General features: G+C 30.2%; 1 protein-coding gene across 1 annotated transcript; it reads right to left on the reverse strand.

Annotated features, from left to right (window-relative positions):
* Positions 1–918: 918 nt before the first annotated feature.
* Positions 919–11,194, reverse strand: LOC143192930 (uncharacterized). Its single transcript, XM_076398769.1, has 5 exons — positions 10,924–11,194; positions 6,738–6,858; positions 5,238–5,384; positions 4,893–5,044; positions 919–1,200 (listed from the first exon to the last, which is right to left on the reverse strand). Exons 1-5 carry the CDS (start codon positions 11,109–11,111, stop codon positions 981–983), a joined length of 828 nt encoding a protein of 275 aa, XP_076254884.1. The 5' UTR covers positions 11,112–11,194; the 3' UTR covers positions 919–980.
* Between the last annotated feature and the right edge of the window lie 2,704 nt (positions 11,195–13,898).

A 13,898-nucleotide genomic window follows, 5' to 3' on the forward strand; every position in this document is an offset into this window, starting at 1 on the left:
TTTCCCGCAAATGCCATTTAATCGGTACAAATTCAGACATTTTAAATGCATTAACATTTTTTTTTATTCATAATTTGACTAAATGATACAAACTCTAAAGTGAAGCCGAGGCGAGTGAGGCCTTAACTTGAAATTGGTTACAAATGTACCCAGTGTGATATATTGTGCACCCATTGTGATCAAGTTGTAAATCCTTTTATTTGATAGACCCGATAATTAATTTCTTCATGATTAATTTCAATGATTCATGTGTTCAAAATAGGAAACATAGAAAATGTGGTATTGTTTATTGTGAATTACTTCCGATGTACCCAAATGTAAACAAGATATATGTTTTGGTCTTATGGATCGTCTCTATAAAGATATTCATCCTAAGTAGCTGGAATTAAGAGGATAACACTTCTTTAGCTTTATATTTATTTTTATTCAACAAAATTAAACCGGTGCATGTTCAGTTCATCTATAATCAGACCGCAGAAGCACCAATAACAATGAATAATAATAACATTCCATATACCAACAACGCTAATTATCTCGGAATGAATATTGATGCAAAATCTCGTTGAACTGAACATGTAAAAAAGAAAAGGAAAGGACTGGAGTTAAAATGTATTGGTTAATTGGTAGAAAATCATAATTATCAGTACATAATAAATTGTTATTAAACAAGCAAGTGTTGAAACCAATATAGACATATGGAATTCAATTATGAAGATGTTCCGCGAAAAGTATATAAATACTGTACAAATGAGTACAAATGTAAGGACAAATTGTAGGTTCGTCGACAACGACTAGTAACATTGTAATAAATAAATTTAAAAAAACATCGCTTCCGTTCTATTCACTTGATTAAACTTGAATATCTGGATATTCTACCATAAAACCACTCTAGGACTTTACTTAATATAATAAACACCATTGGTTTCAAGAAATATTTAATTTCATTCATTATAATGTCTTAATTATTAAAATGGTCATTTTTAAATATTTAATCTAAAATGTTGAATGGCTGTTGAGTTTGTATGCAGGAATTCATTGATTTTTTCGTTAAGATTTTCCACGACATTTTCTACTGGGTTGTAAATGATCGCGTTGATGACTCCTAGAATAATGTCATGGAATAAAATGGTCAGTACAGTACTCATTGCTTCAATAACCCAATCTAGCAATCCTAATCCACTGAAATCGAAACTAATAGATCTGCAAATTAAAAAAAAATCGTTTTATAGGTTGGGTCGTCTGTTGAATCATTGTGTGGGTGTGGTATATAGATTTTTATTGCATATTTTGCAGGCATTGTTCACTTTATAGTGATAATTTAAATTTTGATAAACTTTTGTTTAAATTAGATGATTTAACGAGTTATATTAACCGCGAAACATTTTTTTGCGAGTTACTTATTATCCCGAAACCAGGAACACGATGAAACGAAGTAAAATCTTATTGATCAATTTCGTTATTAATAATACCATCTAAAATATTTGAAAGAATCTTGTAAAATAAGTTAAAACCAATCAGAGAACGAAAAACTTAATTGCTACTGGGGTTTTATAAATAAATATTCAACAATTGATTAGATACAAATAATCAAAAAAAAGTCTGTTCTGGTGTATTTTTGGGCAAATTCGACAATATTTTTTAACTTGCATTCTAGCGAAGATTGACTCAGCAGTGAAATAATATAAAGCAGGTGAATAATACAAAACAAGGCAATATATTGGAGCCAACCCTTTATCATGAAGAAAACATAGATGTAACTTTATAGACAATTTTGGAGAAATGATTCACGACGTCCAATATCTAAATGTTACTAGTTTGAATTAATTAAATTAATTAATTTTTTAAGCAGTTTTTATATAAAGATATATTTTTTTACTAACTATCCAAATCAATAAGTTGTATTATGAGGCTGGTTAACAAAATTTGAATTTTTTTTTGGATCTATTAGAAATAATGGGTTTAAAAATATATAGATGCCTTAACAATTATGTAAAAAAAGAGTTAAGTGAAATTTTTGGTTTTTGGAGGCATGGCAAATATCTCATGTCACACTTTAGAAACTCCCTTTAGATTGATTTTATTATATCGTGTGTAGGACTCAAAACCATCTGGTTTATTAACCGACTTCAAAAAAGGAGGACGTTCTGTGTTCGACTGTATCTTGTTTTTTAATGCATGTTTGTCGATTTGTGCGTCAATTATAGATCGATTTTCAAATTCTTTTTTATTTTATTCGAAAGAGTGCACTTCCGAGGTGGTCCCGTTGGAACGAAGTAAAGATCTAAAAGCAAAACCTCAAATTGCAAAGGCAACCACAAAGTGTGTATATAGTGGAATATAAAATCCGTGTAGTAGATAGGTAAATAAGGCTTTTGTTTATTTTTATTTAGCCACTACAACGACTATTATGTACATGTATTGTTTAAAACATTTTTTTTGTGTTTAAAATCTGATTATTTTTTTTTGCTTTTTAGTGACTTCCTTATATATTTTTTGAAGTCGGTTACATTTTTTTGTTAACATTTTTTTTTATTAGAAATAGAAGGAAGGATGATAAATTTGTTTTCAATGTATTAAAACAAATAGACAGAACTCTAAGAGATCCTATTACATTAAAGGCACTAATGAAATGTGAAATGGGGTAAAGTAATTAATTGAATTTTATTTAATAATTTTATTTAAATTTCATTGGTCAATGAAATGTGACGTTATCACGTGCCGCACCTGCAGGGCAAATTTTATCAAATAATCAATCAAATCTATTCACAGCAAAATGTTTTCTTTACAGGTGACTATAATAGAGATTTAAATTGACCAATACAATTACTTGAATGGGCGATTAAAACCCCATCTGGATATTGGACATAGCGAGACTTTTCTCCAGGGAACCCTATTGAGTTTATTCTCTATTACTCTATGCCCTAGAGATATGTAGGTAACAATATAAATAAAATGGCACACATACGGTGAATAAAAATAATCTTCCCTTATCGTTATAATGTTCAGATTCTTAATGCAATACTACTAATATTAAAGCTAAATGGAAATGCCATTTCTGTACAGACTAAGTAGAAACCAATGAGTTTTTCTGTTCCAAAATATCTAGTTTTAAAAGATGGAATTAAATTCTTGGATAGCCGACAATGTATTAATAAAATAGTAAAAAAATGTTATATATAAAGAATTCATGTCTAACAATAAATATCCTCAAAAAATTATATGTTGTTACCAAATACTACTAAAAACAATCGACATTGCTGCGAACTTGGGTTATGATAATAAGCTTCTGGCAAGTAATCCGGGTTTATCAATTTATTATTATTAACTTACTTATCAAAAACAAATCAATATCAGACTCACTGACTCCACTAAAATATAAATAAATACTTTATAATTTATCGTTATATCAAAAAATATCGGTGTTTGGCTATTAAAATATTATATGTCCAAATTTATGTAGCTGATTATATATTGATCAGCGATGTTTATCGGTGAAAATGTGAAGAATTAATGTCAACAATTGCTAAACAACCTAACCTAACTGTTAAATTTGATAGTGTTTACATTTTTTTGTATAAAATAACAACCTTGGATTTAATATTATTCAGTTACTAATTGTGTACAGTTGGTAATCATGGATAAAAATTCTCAAAATTGAATTCATTTGACTTTCATTACTTTTGTTATCTCATTTGAAAAAATCTGCTGTCGAAATGTAGTCTGCTTATTACAAACTTTTAGAAGCTATTCAGTCATATGCCAGTTCCTGTTTTTCGTTTCAATGGTTTCAAGTTTAGTAGTGGTTGTTTTGATGTAAATGACAAAGAACTGGCTGGACGACAGAAGAATTCGAAGACAGTGAACTGTAAGACTAATTGGACGAGAAGCTAAAGCTCTTAAATAACTTTCAGACTAACAACAAAATGGTTATGATCTTATTTGATTAAAGATACCGTTTTTAACCGATTCAATTTCGTATTTTAATTTTATACTGCTTCTTAATGGGAAAAATACCGTTCAAGCAAAGCAACAGCTTGAAAACTATTATAAGGACTTCGCTCCATCACAAACAAAAATAAAATGTTGATTTGTTGACATCAAACGTGATCGTAGAGATATCGATCATGCAGAAAGCAGCGGACGTCCAAATGAGGTAGTAACACCAGAAAACATGAAAAAAATCCACAAAATCGTTTTGAATGATCGAAAAGTGAAGTTGCGTGAGTTAGCAAACAAGAACGTGTTGAACATACATTAAAATATATATATGTATAATATATATAAATATATATAATGTTTATAAAATTCTTATATGTGTTTCCCAAAATTTTTTTTTTCATAGCAACGTTTTCATAGCATCTGCCCTTTTATAGCTTTATGACGGTATTTTGGTATACCGTATAGAGTGGGTGTGGCATACACACCACCTTAAATAGGGCGAACCAAGATGTTCGCGGCATTCACGGTATGCATTCACTTTATCATTCGCTACTAATTATTAGTCTAAACTTGCATATTAATATCGATATGTATCGTAGCTGTGTTCATAAGTAATATAAGTAATTAAGAAACAGTTTACATTTATTTATAAAGAAACCCAGAAACTAATGTCAGTTTCGTGAATCACTGACACCTCCAAGAAGAACTTATTTTTGATCCTGAACCAGCGTTCCGGAAAATAACTTTATGAATTAATCAAGTAATTCAACACCAACACTAAAGTATAGGATTATTAAACGATTATTAAATTATTAGTTTTTCTTAAACAGAACGATCAATAATAAAATGTTCTATTTGAAATAAACAATTTTTTTTAATAAAGGAGAGAGCTCACAAATTAGTTCTAAAACTCAATATGTGTTTTAAATATAGTATTACAGTTTTAAACTTACCCTGAATTTTTCACATCAATTTCGTCCACAAATGCTTCATAGCTATTAAAATCGAATCCAAGGTGCAAACTCAACTTAACGTCAGATATTTTTGCTTTTACATCTCCAGATATTGTTAATAGAAGAACTTTAGTTTTATAATCATATGAAATCTGTAGATTTTAAATAATAAATAAATAATTCCAATAATATTTGGCTTAATATATATATATATATATATATATATATATATATATATATATATATATATATATATATATATATATATATATATATATATATATATATATATATATATATATATATATATATATATATATATATATATATATATATGGAACTTACCATTAGTTCGTCGAAACTTAGAGGTAAGGTAAGGTCAATTATGTTAGTCTCATTATTGTAACTCAGCTTTACAGTATCATATACGCCTATTGTTGAAAAATCTTCCAGCCATCCATTTGTCAAAGTGACGCTTCCACCAATCAATAGCTAAAATTAATTGATTTAAACATTTATCATTAACTATCTTTTACATCTCTTGGATATGTTACTTGATCAAAAAGTGTTACTTATGTAATAGTTATGATTACTAAATCTATTTGTTATCTAAATTATATTTTGTATATAAATAAATACACATTTTCATGGCATTAAACATGATTAGTCTTGTTACGATTGACATATCCAATGTAACATTTGAATGAATCGTTGTTTTTGAAAAGCATTGTATTTAAGGGAAGTTATGTTGAAGAACACGAGATAAATTTGTAAATATAAATAACTGACTTAAGTTTACTTAAAAATTGTATTTTTTGACCCTAGGTTTGTTCTTTTTACAGCATGGGTAATTAAAATAAAACACAACATTAGTTTTTAAAATATTCTCAAAGATTTAGTATTCAATTATATGAATGATTTAGTATATTAAAAGAATCTCGACCTCATAACCGGATATTAATAGGGATATTAATTAAACAACAATAAATAATTACAATAATACCAATAATTCCATAAGAGAAGCTATTCATGGATATAGAGGTAATATTATATTATTTATACTATTATTTGTTTTGATTATAATGTTAATTGCTTGCATGTTGTTGATTAGCGATATTTATTAGTGAAAATGCGATTTTTAACTGTTAAACCACCTAACCAAATTGTTAAAGGCTTTTGACATTTCTTTACAAAAAATAACAGTTTTCCATTCAGTATTATTGAATTATTCAATATATAACAGGTCAATTGAAAAGTCCCCGGCCTGACACATAGATGGTGCTACTAGATATCCATATGTTTTTTAGTAAGCCCTAACCCTCAAAAGATGCGTATATAAATTTGACAGCTGTCGGATCATTAGTTTGTGAATTATAGCATTTTTAGTGAAGCTATTTTTGTTATTGTGAAAAAAATTGATAAAAAGGAATTTCGCGTGTTGATAAAATTTTCCTTTTTGAAGGAAAAAATACAGTTGAAGCAAAAACTTGGCTTGATGCCGAGTTTCCGGACACTGACTCAGGAAAATCAACCATCAAGGATTGGTATGCTAAGTTTAGACGTGGTGGAATGAACACCGAAGACGGTGAACGCAGTGAATGCCCAAAAGGGGTTGTTACCGACGAAAACATAAAAAAAATCCATAAAATGTTTTTCCACTCCATCACTGTTGTTGAGATTGAAAAAAATATATTTTGATATATATTGTACCAATACTTCTTAATAAATGTCTTTTTAAAATGGAAAAAATATCAGAACTCATCCAAGCATTTAATACATAATCTATTAATTCAAGTACATACTATTTTGGTAGCTAAATGAATAAAATAATTCGAATTTACTTACATCAATTGCTTCATCAGGCAGTTCTAGAGGATCTAAACCCTGCTCTATTATAATAGGCTTTAAGTTGTCTAGTATTTGTTGGGTATAGTTGGTAACATCTGCTGTTTGTTTAGTATATAGTCTGTAACAATGGTTAAAAAATATACTACTATTTTAATTATAATTTTTTATTATGTATTAATTATGTATTATTTTTTTAACTAATAGAATAATAGAGGATAATTCCGACTTTGCGTAGGATTCGAATTTGTCATCTTTATAGCTATTCTCAAGAAACCATTTTCAACAACAAGAAACAATTTTCAACAACAAGAGACCCATTTTTTTCAGTGTATATGTATATATGTGTATATAAATAGCCTGTGTCTCCATTTTTCGAAAGTTCAATTAAATCTTTAACTCATATTTTATTGGAAATAGATGGTACCTATTAAAGCCTAATGATTATGAACAGCGTTAAAAGGAAAATGTGCAACTATTTTGTGCCAATTTTAGATTGGAAGCCTAATTGTACCTTACTTCTTCAAAAATGAAGCTAGTCAGTCAGTGACCCTTACTGATAGTCGATATCTAAATGATATTAATGTTGGATGGCGATGATGTAACACATGCTGAAAAGTCACGGGCATAACGCATAGATGGTGCTAGTTTTATTGCATCAAAAGCAATTTCGTATTTTAATTTTATACTGCTTCTTAATGGGAAAAATATCTTTCAAGCAACGGCTTGAAAAGTATTATAAGGACTCCGCTCCATCAGAAACAAAAATAAAATGTTGTGAATGCATGCAGAAAGCAGTGGACATCTAAATGAGGTGGTAACACCAGAAAACATTTAAAAAATCCACAAAATCGTTTTGAATAATCGAAAAGTGAAGTTGTGTGAGTTAGCTAACATCATAAAAATATCAATAAAGCGTGTTGGTTTTATATTGCTTGAGCATTTGACTATGAGAAAGCTCTGTTCAAAGTAGATGTCGCGTTTGCTCACTGTTGACCAAAAACAAGAACGTGTTGATGATTCTGAGCAATGCTTGGCCATGTTTAAACGTAACCAACCGAAATTTTTGCTTCGATATGTAACAACGGATGTAACAATATAGAAAAACCATGGATCCATCACTTCATTGCGCAATCAAAACGATCATCATCTGAGTGGATAACAAATGGTGACAGGCCTATTTTGAGACAAAAGATAAATTGTTCTACAAAAGTGGTTTTGAAATGTTAGAGCGGCGCTGGAATGATGACTATTTATAGAGATTATGTTGATGAATAAAGTCAATTTTACACAAAAAAAAACGCGTTTTCTTTGTTACGTTCGGGAGTATTCGTTAAACTGTGGACTCTGGGCGTTCAATTAAAATCGGAATTTGCAATCGGGAATTATCGCCAGCGATCGCCATTTTTAGTAGAGAGTATATTTTTAATAATAAATGCCATCACAACTGGTTTTAGAAATGGAATTCGAAAACTAGGTACCCGTTGAATTTTTGATTGATTTTGTTTAAATTATTTTGAATAAATTTATTAAAATAAATATTACATTTACAGAAAGAATTTAGTGTGTCAATTCTACAAGAAAACAAATTCGAGGGTATAATGTATTATTCCAACTAACGTTATGAAAATACATCTACAGTACATCAACCACCATCTAGAGGTAGTCAATTCATTAATGGAGTTTGTCTGTCAAGCATAATAGCAAACATTCAGCAGTCTCTGGTAACAATTAGAAATCTTTTAGTCGTTATATGTTTTTTAATAACATCTATTTTAGGAGAAGTATCCGTTGAATATACTGAGACACGTGAGGGACATAACAGGTCAATTGAAAAGTCCCCGGCCTACCATAGTAAAATAAATTTTTTTAGCAATTTTTTTTTTATTCAACATAATTCCCTTCAAAGGTTATACACTAATTATAGCGACCCTCCAACTTCTCGATACCAATTTTGTAGTAAGATTTGTCATTTTTTTAAAAATAGGCCTCAGTTTCGTCGATCACCTCTTCATTCGACGAAAATGTCTTCCCAGCGAGCATTCTTTTGAGATCTGAGAACAGAAAATAGTCGCGGGGGGTCAGATCTGGACAATACGGTGGATGAGGAAGCAATTCGAAGCCCAATTCATGGATTTTTGACACGGTGCATTGTCTTAGTGAAGCAGCACTTTTTTTCTCCAAATTCGGCCGTTTTTCGGTGATTTCGTCCTTCAAACGGTCTAATAACGCTATGTGATAGTCACTGTTGATGGTCTTTCCTTTTTAATACAATACAGACGTAAATCCACTCGGATGACTCTCGATTTGACTTCGGAGTGAAATGATGGAGCCATCCATCGTCACATATCGACGCAAAAACACGAGTTTATTATGCTTGATCATATTCAAACACTGGTCCGAATCATCAACTCGTCCTTGTTTTTGGTCAAAAGTGAGCTCGCGCGGCACCCACTTTGGACAGAACTTTTTCATACCCAAATATTCATGAATGATATAATGTTCACGTCCATTTTTTTCACAATAACAAAAGTTGTTTCGCTCAAAATTCTATAATTCACAAAATAATGATCCGACAACTGCCAAATTTATACACGCATCTTTTGAGGATTAGGGACTTTTTAATTGACTTGTTAAATATGAAATTTGTTACAAAAAATTGGCAAAAGCCGAAGAGAATAAAATCAAAGATCAATTGACTAGAGGTGTAACTTTTCATAGGATTTTGCAGAATGCTGGAGTGGTAGATAATAATGCTCTTAAAAGTGTAAATGTGCTGACAAGAGTTGACAAATCGTTTCATAAAACCACATGATATTAATTGTGAACGAAACCCTAATGATCTAATGCCTACTACTCTAAAGGTAGAAAAGTGGAACAAAGAGCATTTCTGTTTAAAATAAAATAGATAATGATTTCATATTTTGTACAGTGATGTATTGACTAATACTTTAATTGTTTTTATAGATTAGATACAACTAAAAAGATTCGTAGATAGTCATTCTAACAAGCAAATTGAAAATAACTTAGGGGTTAGTAATTATGTGTTACAATTTATTTAATGTCATTCTTTATTCAAGGCTAACAGTCATGAATCTGAAGAAGAAACTAGCAGAATAGGGTATTTAAGCAATCGTTCTTAAGAATTTATATTATGTGTCTTGCAGATATAAAATGGTGTCTCCAATCTTGGTGCTAAGTTGATTTCAGTAAATGGAATAAGTATTTCCATAATCTTTTGTGGGTTACTATAAAATTTTCCAAGAATATTTGTTAAATCCCAATAAAATTTTACAATTCAATATGTGTTTTTATCATTGGTATTTATTTATTTACTTTTGTAATTCTATCCTATAAACTATAAAATGTGTATATATCATTCTTTAGTTAAAACAACAATCAGGTTTACATACATATTACTTTAATATACTTCCATTAATGTTTACAATTTGACAAATTGATTGGTCTTCATGTTATTTACGATCAATATATTTATGTTATTAATACAAATAATGGAGTAGTTATACACTAGCCTAATTGTTGAACTATACCGATGTCTAAATCAAAAACATATTTAAATAAAATTAGATTAAAATGTTACCTTTGCCATCACCTTCAAATTCACTGTTTTGATTTTGTATAGCATACATTTACTTGTATTTAACTCTACCAATTTAGTCAGTATCAATAAGTTATTTTTACAACTGAATTAGTTCATAATTGATATAAAGACAAGGTTAGCCTCAAATATTAAATATAAACATGATTAATGTTCAATCACTAATCTTAATAATTAACATAGAAAAAAAATTAAACAGCAGACAACTTCTATTATCAGAATTATAACCTCAATGATCTGCCTGAATTATACTTGAAGGGAAATTACGATTGTACTCGAGTGCACAGGGTCTGTACACTAACGATTGATAAGTTCGTGACACTTGATTTATTTTTATTGGGTTGTTTTAATTAATTGGGTTTAAATAAAAAACAAAAATGGTCCTAGACCATTTCAATAAAATGCCATTGCTATGTGAAGCATTGGAGTCTGTTTGATCAATTTTCTATTGATACCCTATCCTATGTACTGTATGTTTAAAAAAACTAGAAAAGTAACTGCATTTCAAAATTTATTTCGACACTCTGTAGAATACAATGACATATATAAAAAAATCGTTCCACTTACCTTGTGACTGCAATGTCCAAAAGTGACAGAACAATATTCTGCTTAAAACGTTTACCAATGTCATCACTATTTAAATTTAAAGCGGTAACTTCATTCGAAATTTCCTGTATCTGGAATTCATCGAAATCATCTGCAAATATAGTCGATATGTGCAATATAACTATCAGCGAACAAAGCGTAATTTTCATCTTTCAATTTTGATACTGTCGTGTGAAATATAATAATTAGGCTAAACGATTCGATAAGTTAATCTATCATGAAGCATTTGTGTTGATATTTATACAAATTTGATAATTTTGGCCCATTTTTCTGAAAGGTAAATTCAACAAGTTATTGAGATATGTAGTAAAACAAATTTGATTGAAACTAAATCAGTGTCGGGTAATTTATTAATTATTTCAAATTAAATGATATATTATGTTATTTTGTATTTAGTACTGTACATCTGGAGAATGAAGTTTATTTAATTATATGTATGCAATGATCATTAAAACAATATTATAAACTATTTTAGTGGATACTTTTTAAAGCAATTTTTATTGTTATATTTTTGTTACGCCTCTGATGTTTATCTCTCGCATTATGATAAAAGTGTATATGAAAAATAGGTGGCACCTATATCTAATGCTAAGATAACGTATTGTTTATACATCGTTTAAGTGGAAAATATTATCACGCATATCCATGGAAAATCGTAGAGGGCGCTATTTCTATTGCCTATACACAAAATATAAGAGGAAAAAAAGAATATATAAACATAAGATTTTAATTGGCTGCCTTTTTTGCGGTAAATTGTTGACATATAAAGTGTTAAGTAACGCATGTAAGGACAAACTTGGTAAGAAGGGCTACAATACGAGAGAATACAGCGTTGAATTCGCATGGAACATCATAAAGTGTTACACTTCTTTCAACATGGGGTTGATCAGGCAGTGATCTATTCAAACAGTGAAGTTGATCGAACTGAGTTTGATAATGGTCATGGAAAAATCTTTAAATGGGTTTTGAGAGCTTGTTAGGATCTTTTTTAGATCCGTTAATGGGCCAGATACTTTGGAAAATATAATATTCTCTCAAGGCGACATTATGCTTGAAGATGTAGGTTCCTAGTTAAATTTTACCTACTTCACTTCGTTTTTTGTTTTATTTTAGTTTCTATTTTATCAACTAGAATTTACCTGGACTAGACCTACTGCTTTACTTGGACTCCGAACCATGGCTTCAACAATCGGTATCCAAAGTATTCAAAGGTATCTAACATATAGACATCCGCCTAATTATTAATAATAATTTAATAATTATTAATAAAGTAATGAAATACAGTCTTGTTGCTGGCGTGGCTGAGATGGTTTTCTTTGTCTTATTTTACACTTTTGCTTGTGGACAATTAAAACTTCAAATATTCATAGATATCGGTAGTATTCGAACTGCAGCTACCAAGCCGGTTCATTTAGTTGCATTTAATTAGTTTAATTAGGCCCGTTTACTCATCAAATATATTAAGTACTGTGAGTATATTAATTGCAAAGAAGTATAATTGTGAGTAAACAAGCCGAACGAAAGGGTTCTGTTGGCTCTTTCTTTTATGACCTACCTAAAAAGTTCTCACATATATGTAAGTGGCCAATATATACAATAAGCAGAAAACCTTCCGTCATGGCAGGAAAGTCATGGAGATCATTTGCCCATTATGCTATTTCATTTATATCCCTATCCTAGCTACTTCAATAAAATGTGATACTGAAAATATTTTATTATTATTATTAATCTTAGTAGTTTCACAATCTGCCCAATAAGTATATGTTATGTTTATAATATAACAGGACAATTGAATAGTCCCCGGCCTGACAGACAGATGGCGCTACTAGAATTAAATCTATCCATATTTTAGTTAGCCTTAACCCTTAAAAGATGCGTGAATAAATTAGAAAGCTGTCGGATCATTAGTTTGTGAATTATAGAATTTTGAGTGCAGCAAATTTTGTTATTGTGAAAAAAAGTGGATAAAAAAGAATTTCGAGTGTTGATAAAATATTGCTTTTTGACGAACTGAACGTGTACATCATATCATTCACGAATATTTGGGTATGAGAAAGTTCTGTGCAAAGTGGATTCCGCGCAGCTCACTTTTGACCAAAAAGTTACGTTAAAGAGTAATAAACCCGAGTTTTTGCGTCGATATGTGACAATGGATGAAACATGGCTCCATCATTTCACTCTGAAGTCCAATCGACAGTTATCCGAGTGGACTGCACACGATTAACCCGCTCCAAAGCTTGGGAAAACGGAACAGTCGGCTGGCAAGGTTATGGCGTCTGTATTTTGGGATGCGCATGGAATAATTTTTATTAACTACCCTGAAAAAGAAAGGACCATCAACAGCGACTGTTACATAGATAGCATTATTGGACCGTTTGAAGGACGAAATCGCCAAAATACGTCCGCATGTGAAGAAACAGTATGTGTTGCTTCACCAAGACAATGCACCGTATCACAAGTCAGTGAAAACGATGACAAAAATTCATGAATTGGACTTCGAATTGCTTCCTCATCCACCGTATTCTCCAGATCTGGCCCCCATCGACTATATTCCGTTCTCAGATCTCAAAAGAATGCTCGCTGGGATGAAATTTTCGTCGAATGAAGAGGTGGTCGCCGAAACTGAGGCCTATTTTGAAGCAAAGGACAAATCGTACTACAAAAATGGTATTGAAAAGTTGGAGGGTCTCTATAATCAGTGTATTACCCTTGAAGGGAATTATGTTGAATAAAAAAAAATTTTGCCAAAAAATGTGTTTTACTATGGTAGGCCGGGGACTTTTCACTTGACCTGTTATGTATATGGGATGTAGAAAATCACACATGAAGTGATCTCGTATACAAAGTACTACTTTAATTAATTAGTCTTATTTTACGGCTTATTCTAAAGTGTACATATATATATATATATATATATATATATATATATATATATA

Source organism: Rhynchophorus ferrugineus, unplaced genomic scaffold (genome assembly GCF_030347505.1).
Source record: "Rhynchophorus ferrugineus isolate W39M unplaced genomic scaffold, kcgeb_rfMv2 rfM3, whole genome shotgun sequence".
In the NCBI taxonomy this organism is placed as follows: domain Eukaryota; kingdom Metazoa; phylum Arthropoda; class Insecta; order Coleoptera; family Curculionidae; genus Rhynchophorus; species Rhynchophorus ferrugineus.

Excerpts from the sequence above, each read along its gene's own strand:
- LOC143192930 (XM_076398769.1), bottom strand. The coding sequence starts at position 11,111 with ATGAAAATTACGCTTTGTTCGCTGATAGTTATATTGCACATATCGACT. Across the intron at positions 5,045-5,237 it reads TAAGTTTCGACGAACTAATG|ATTTCATATGATTATAAAAC; the intron begins GTAAGTTCCATA and ends TAAAATCTACAG. Across the intron at positions 1,201-4,892 it reads ATTGATGTGAAAAATTCAGG|ATCTATTAGTTTCGATTTCA; the intron begins GTAAGTTTAAAA and ends TTTAATTTGCAG.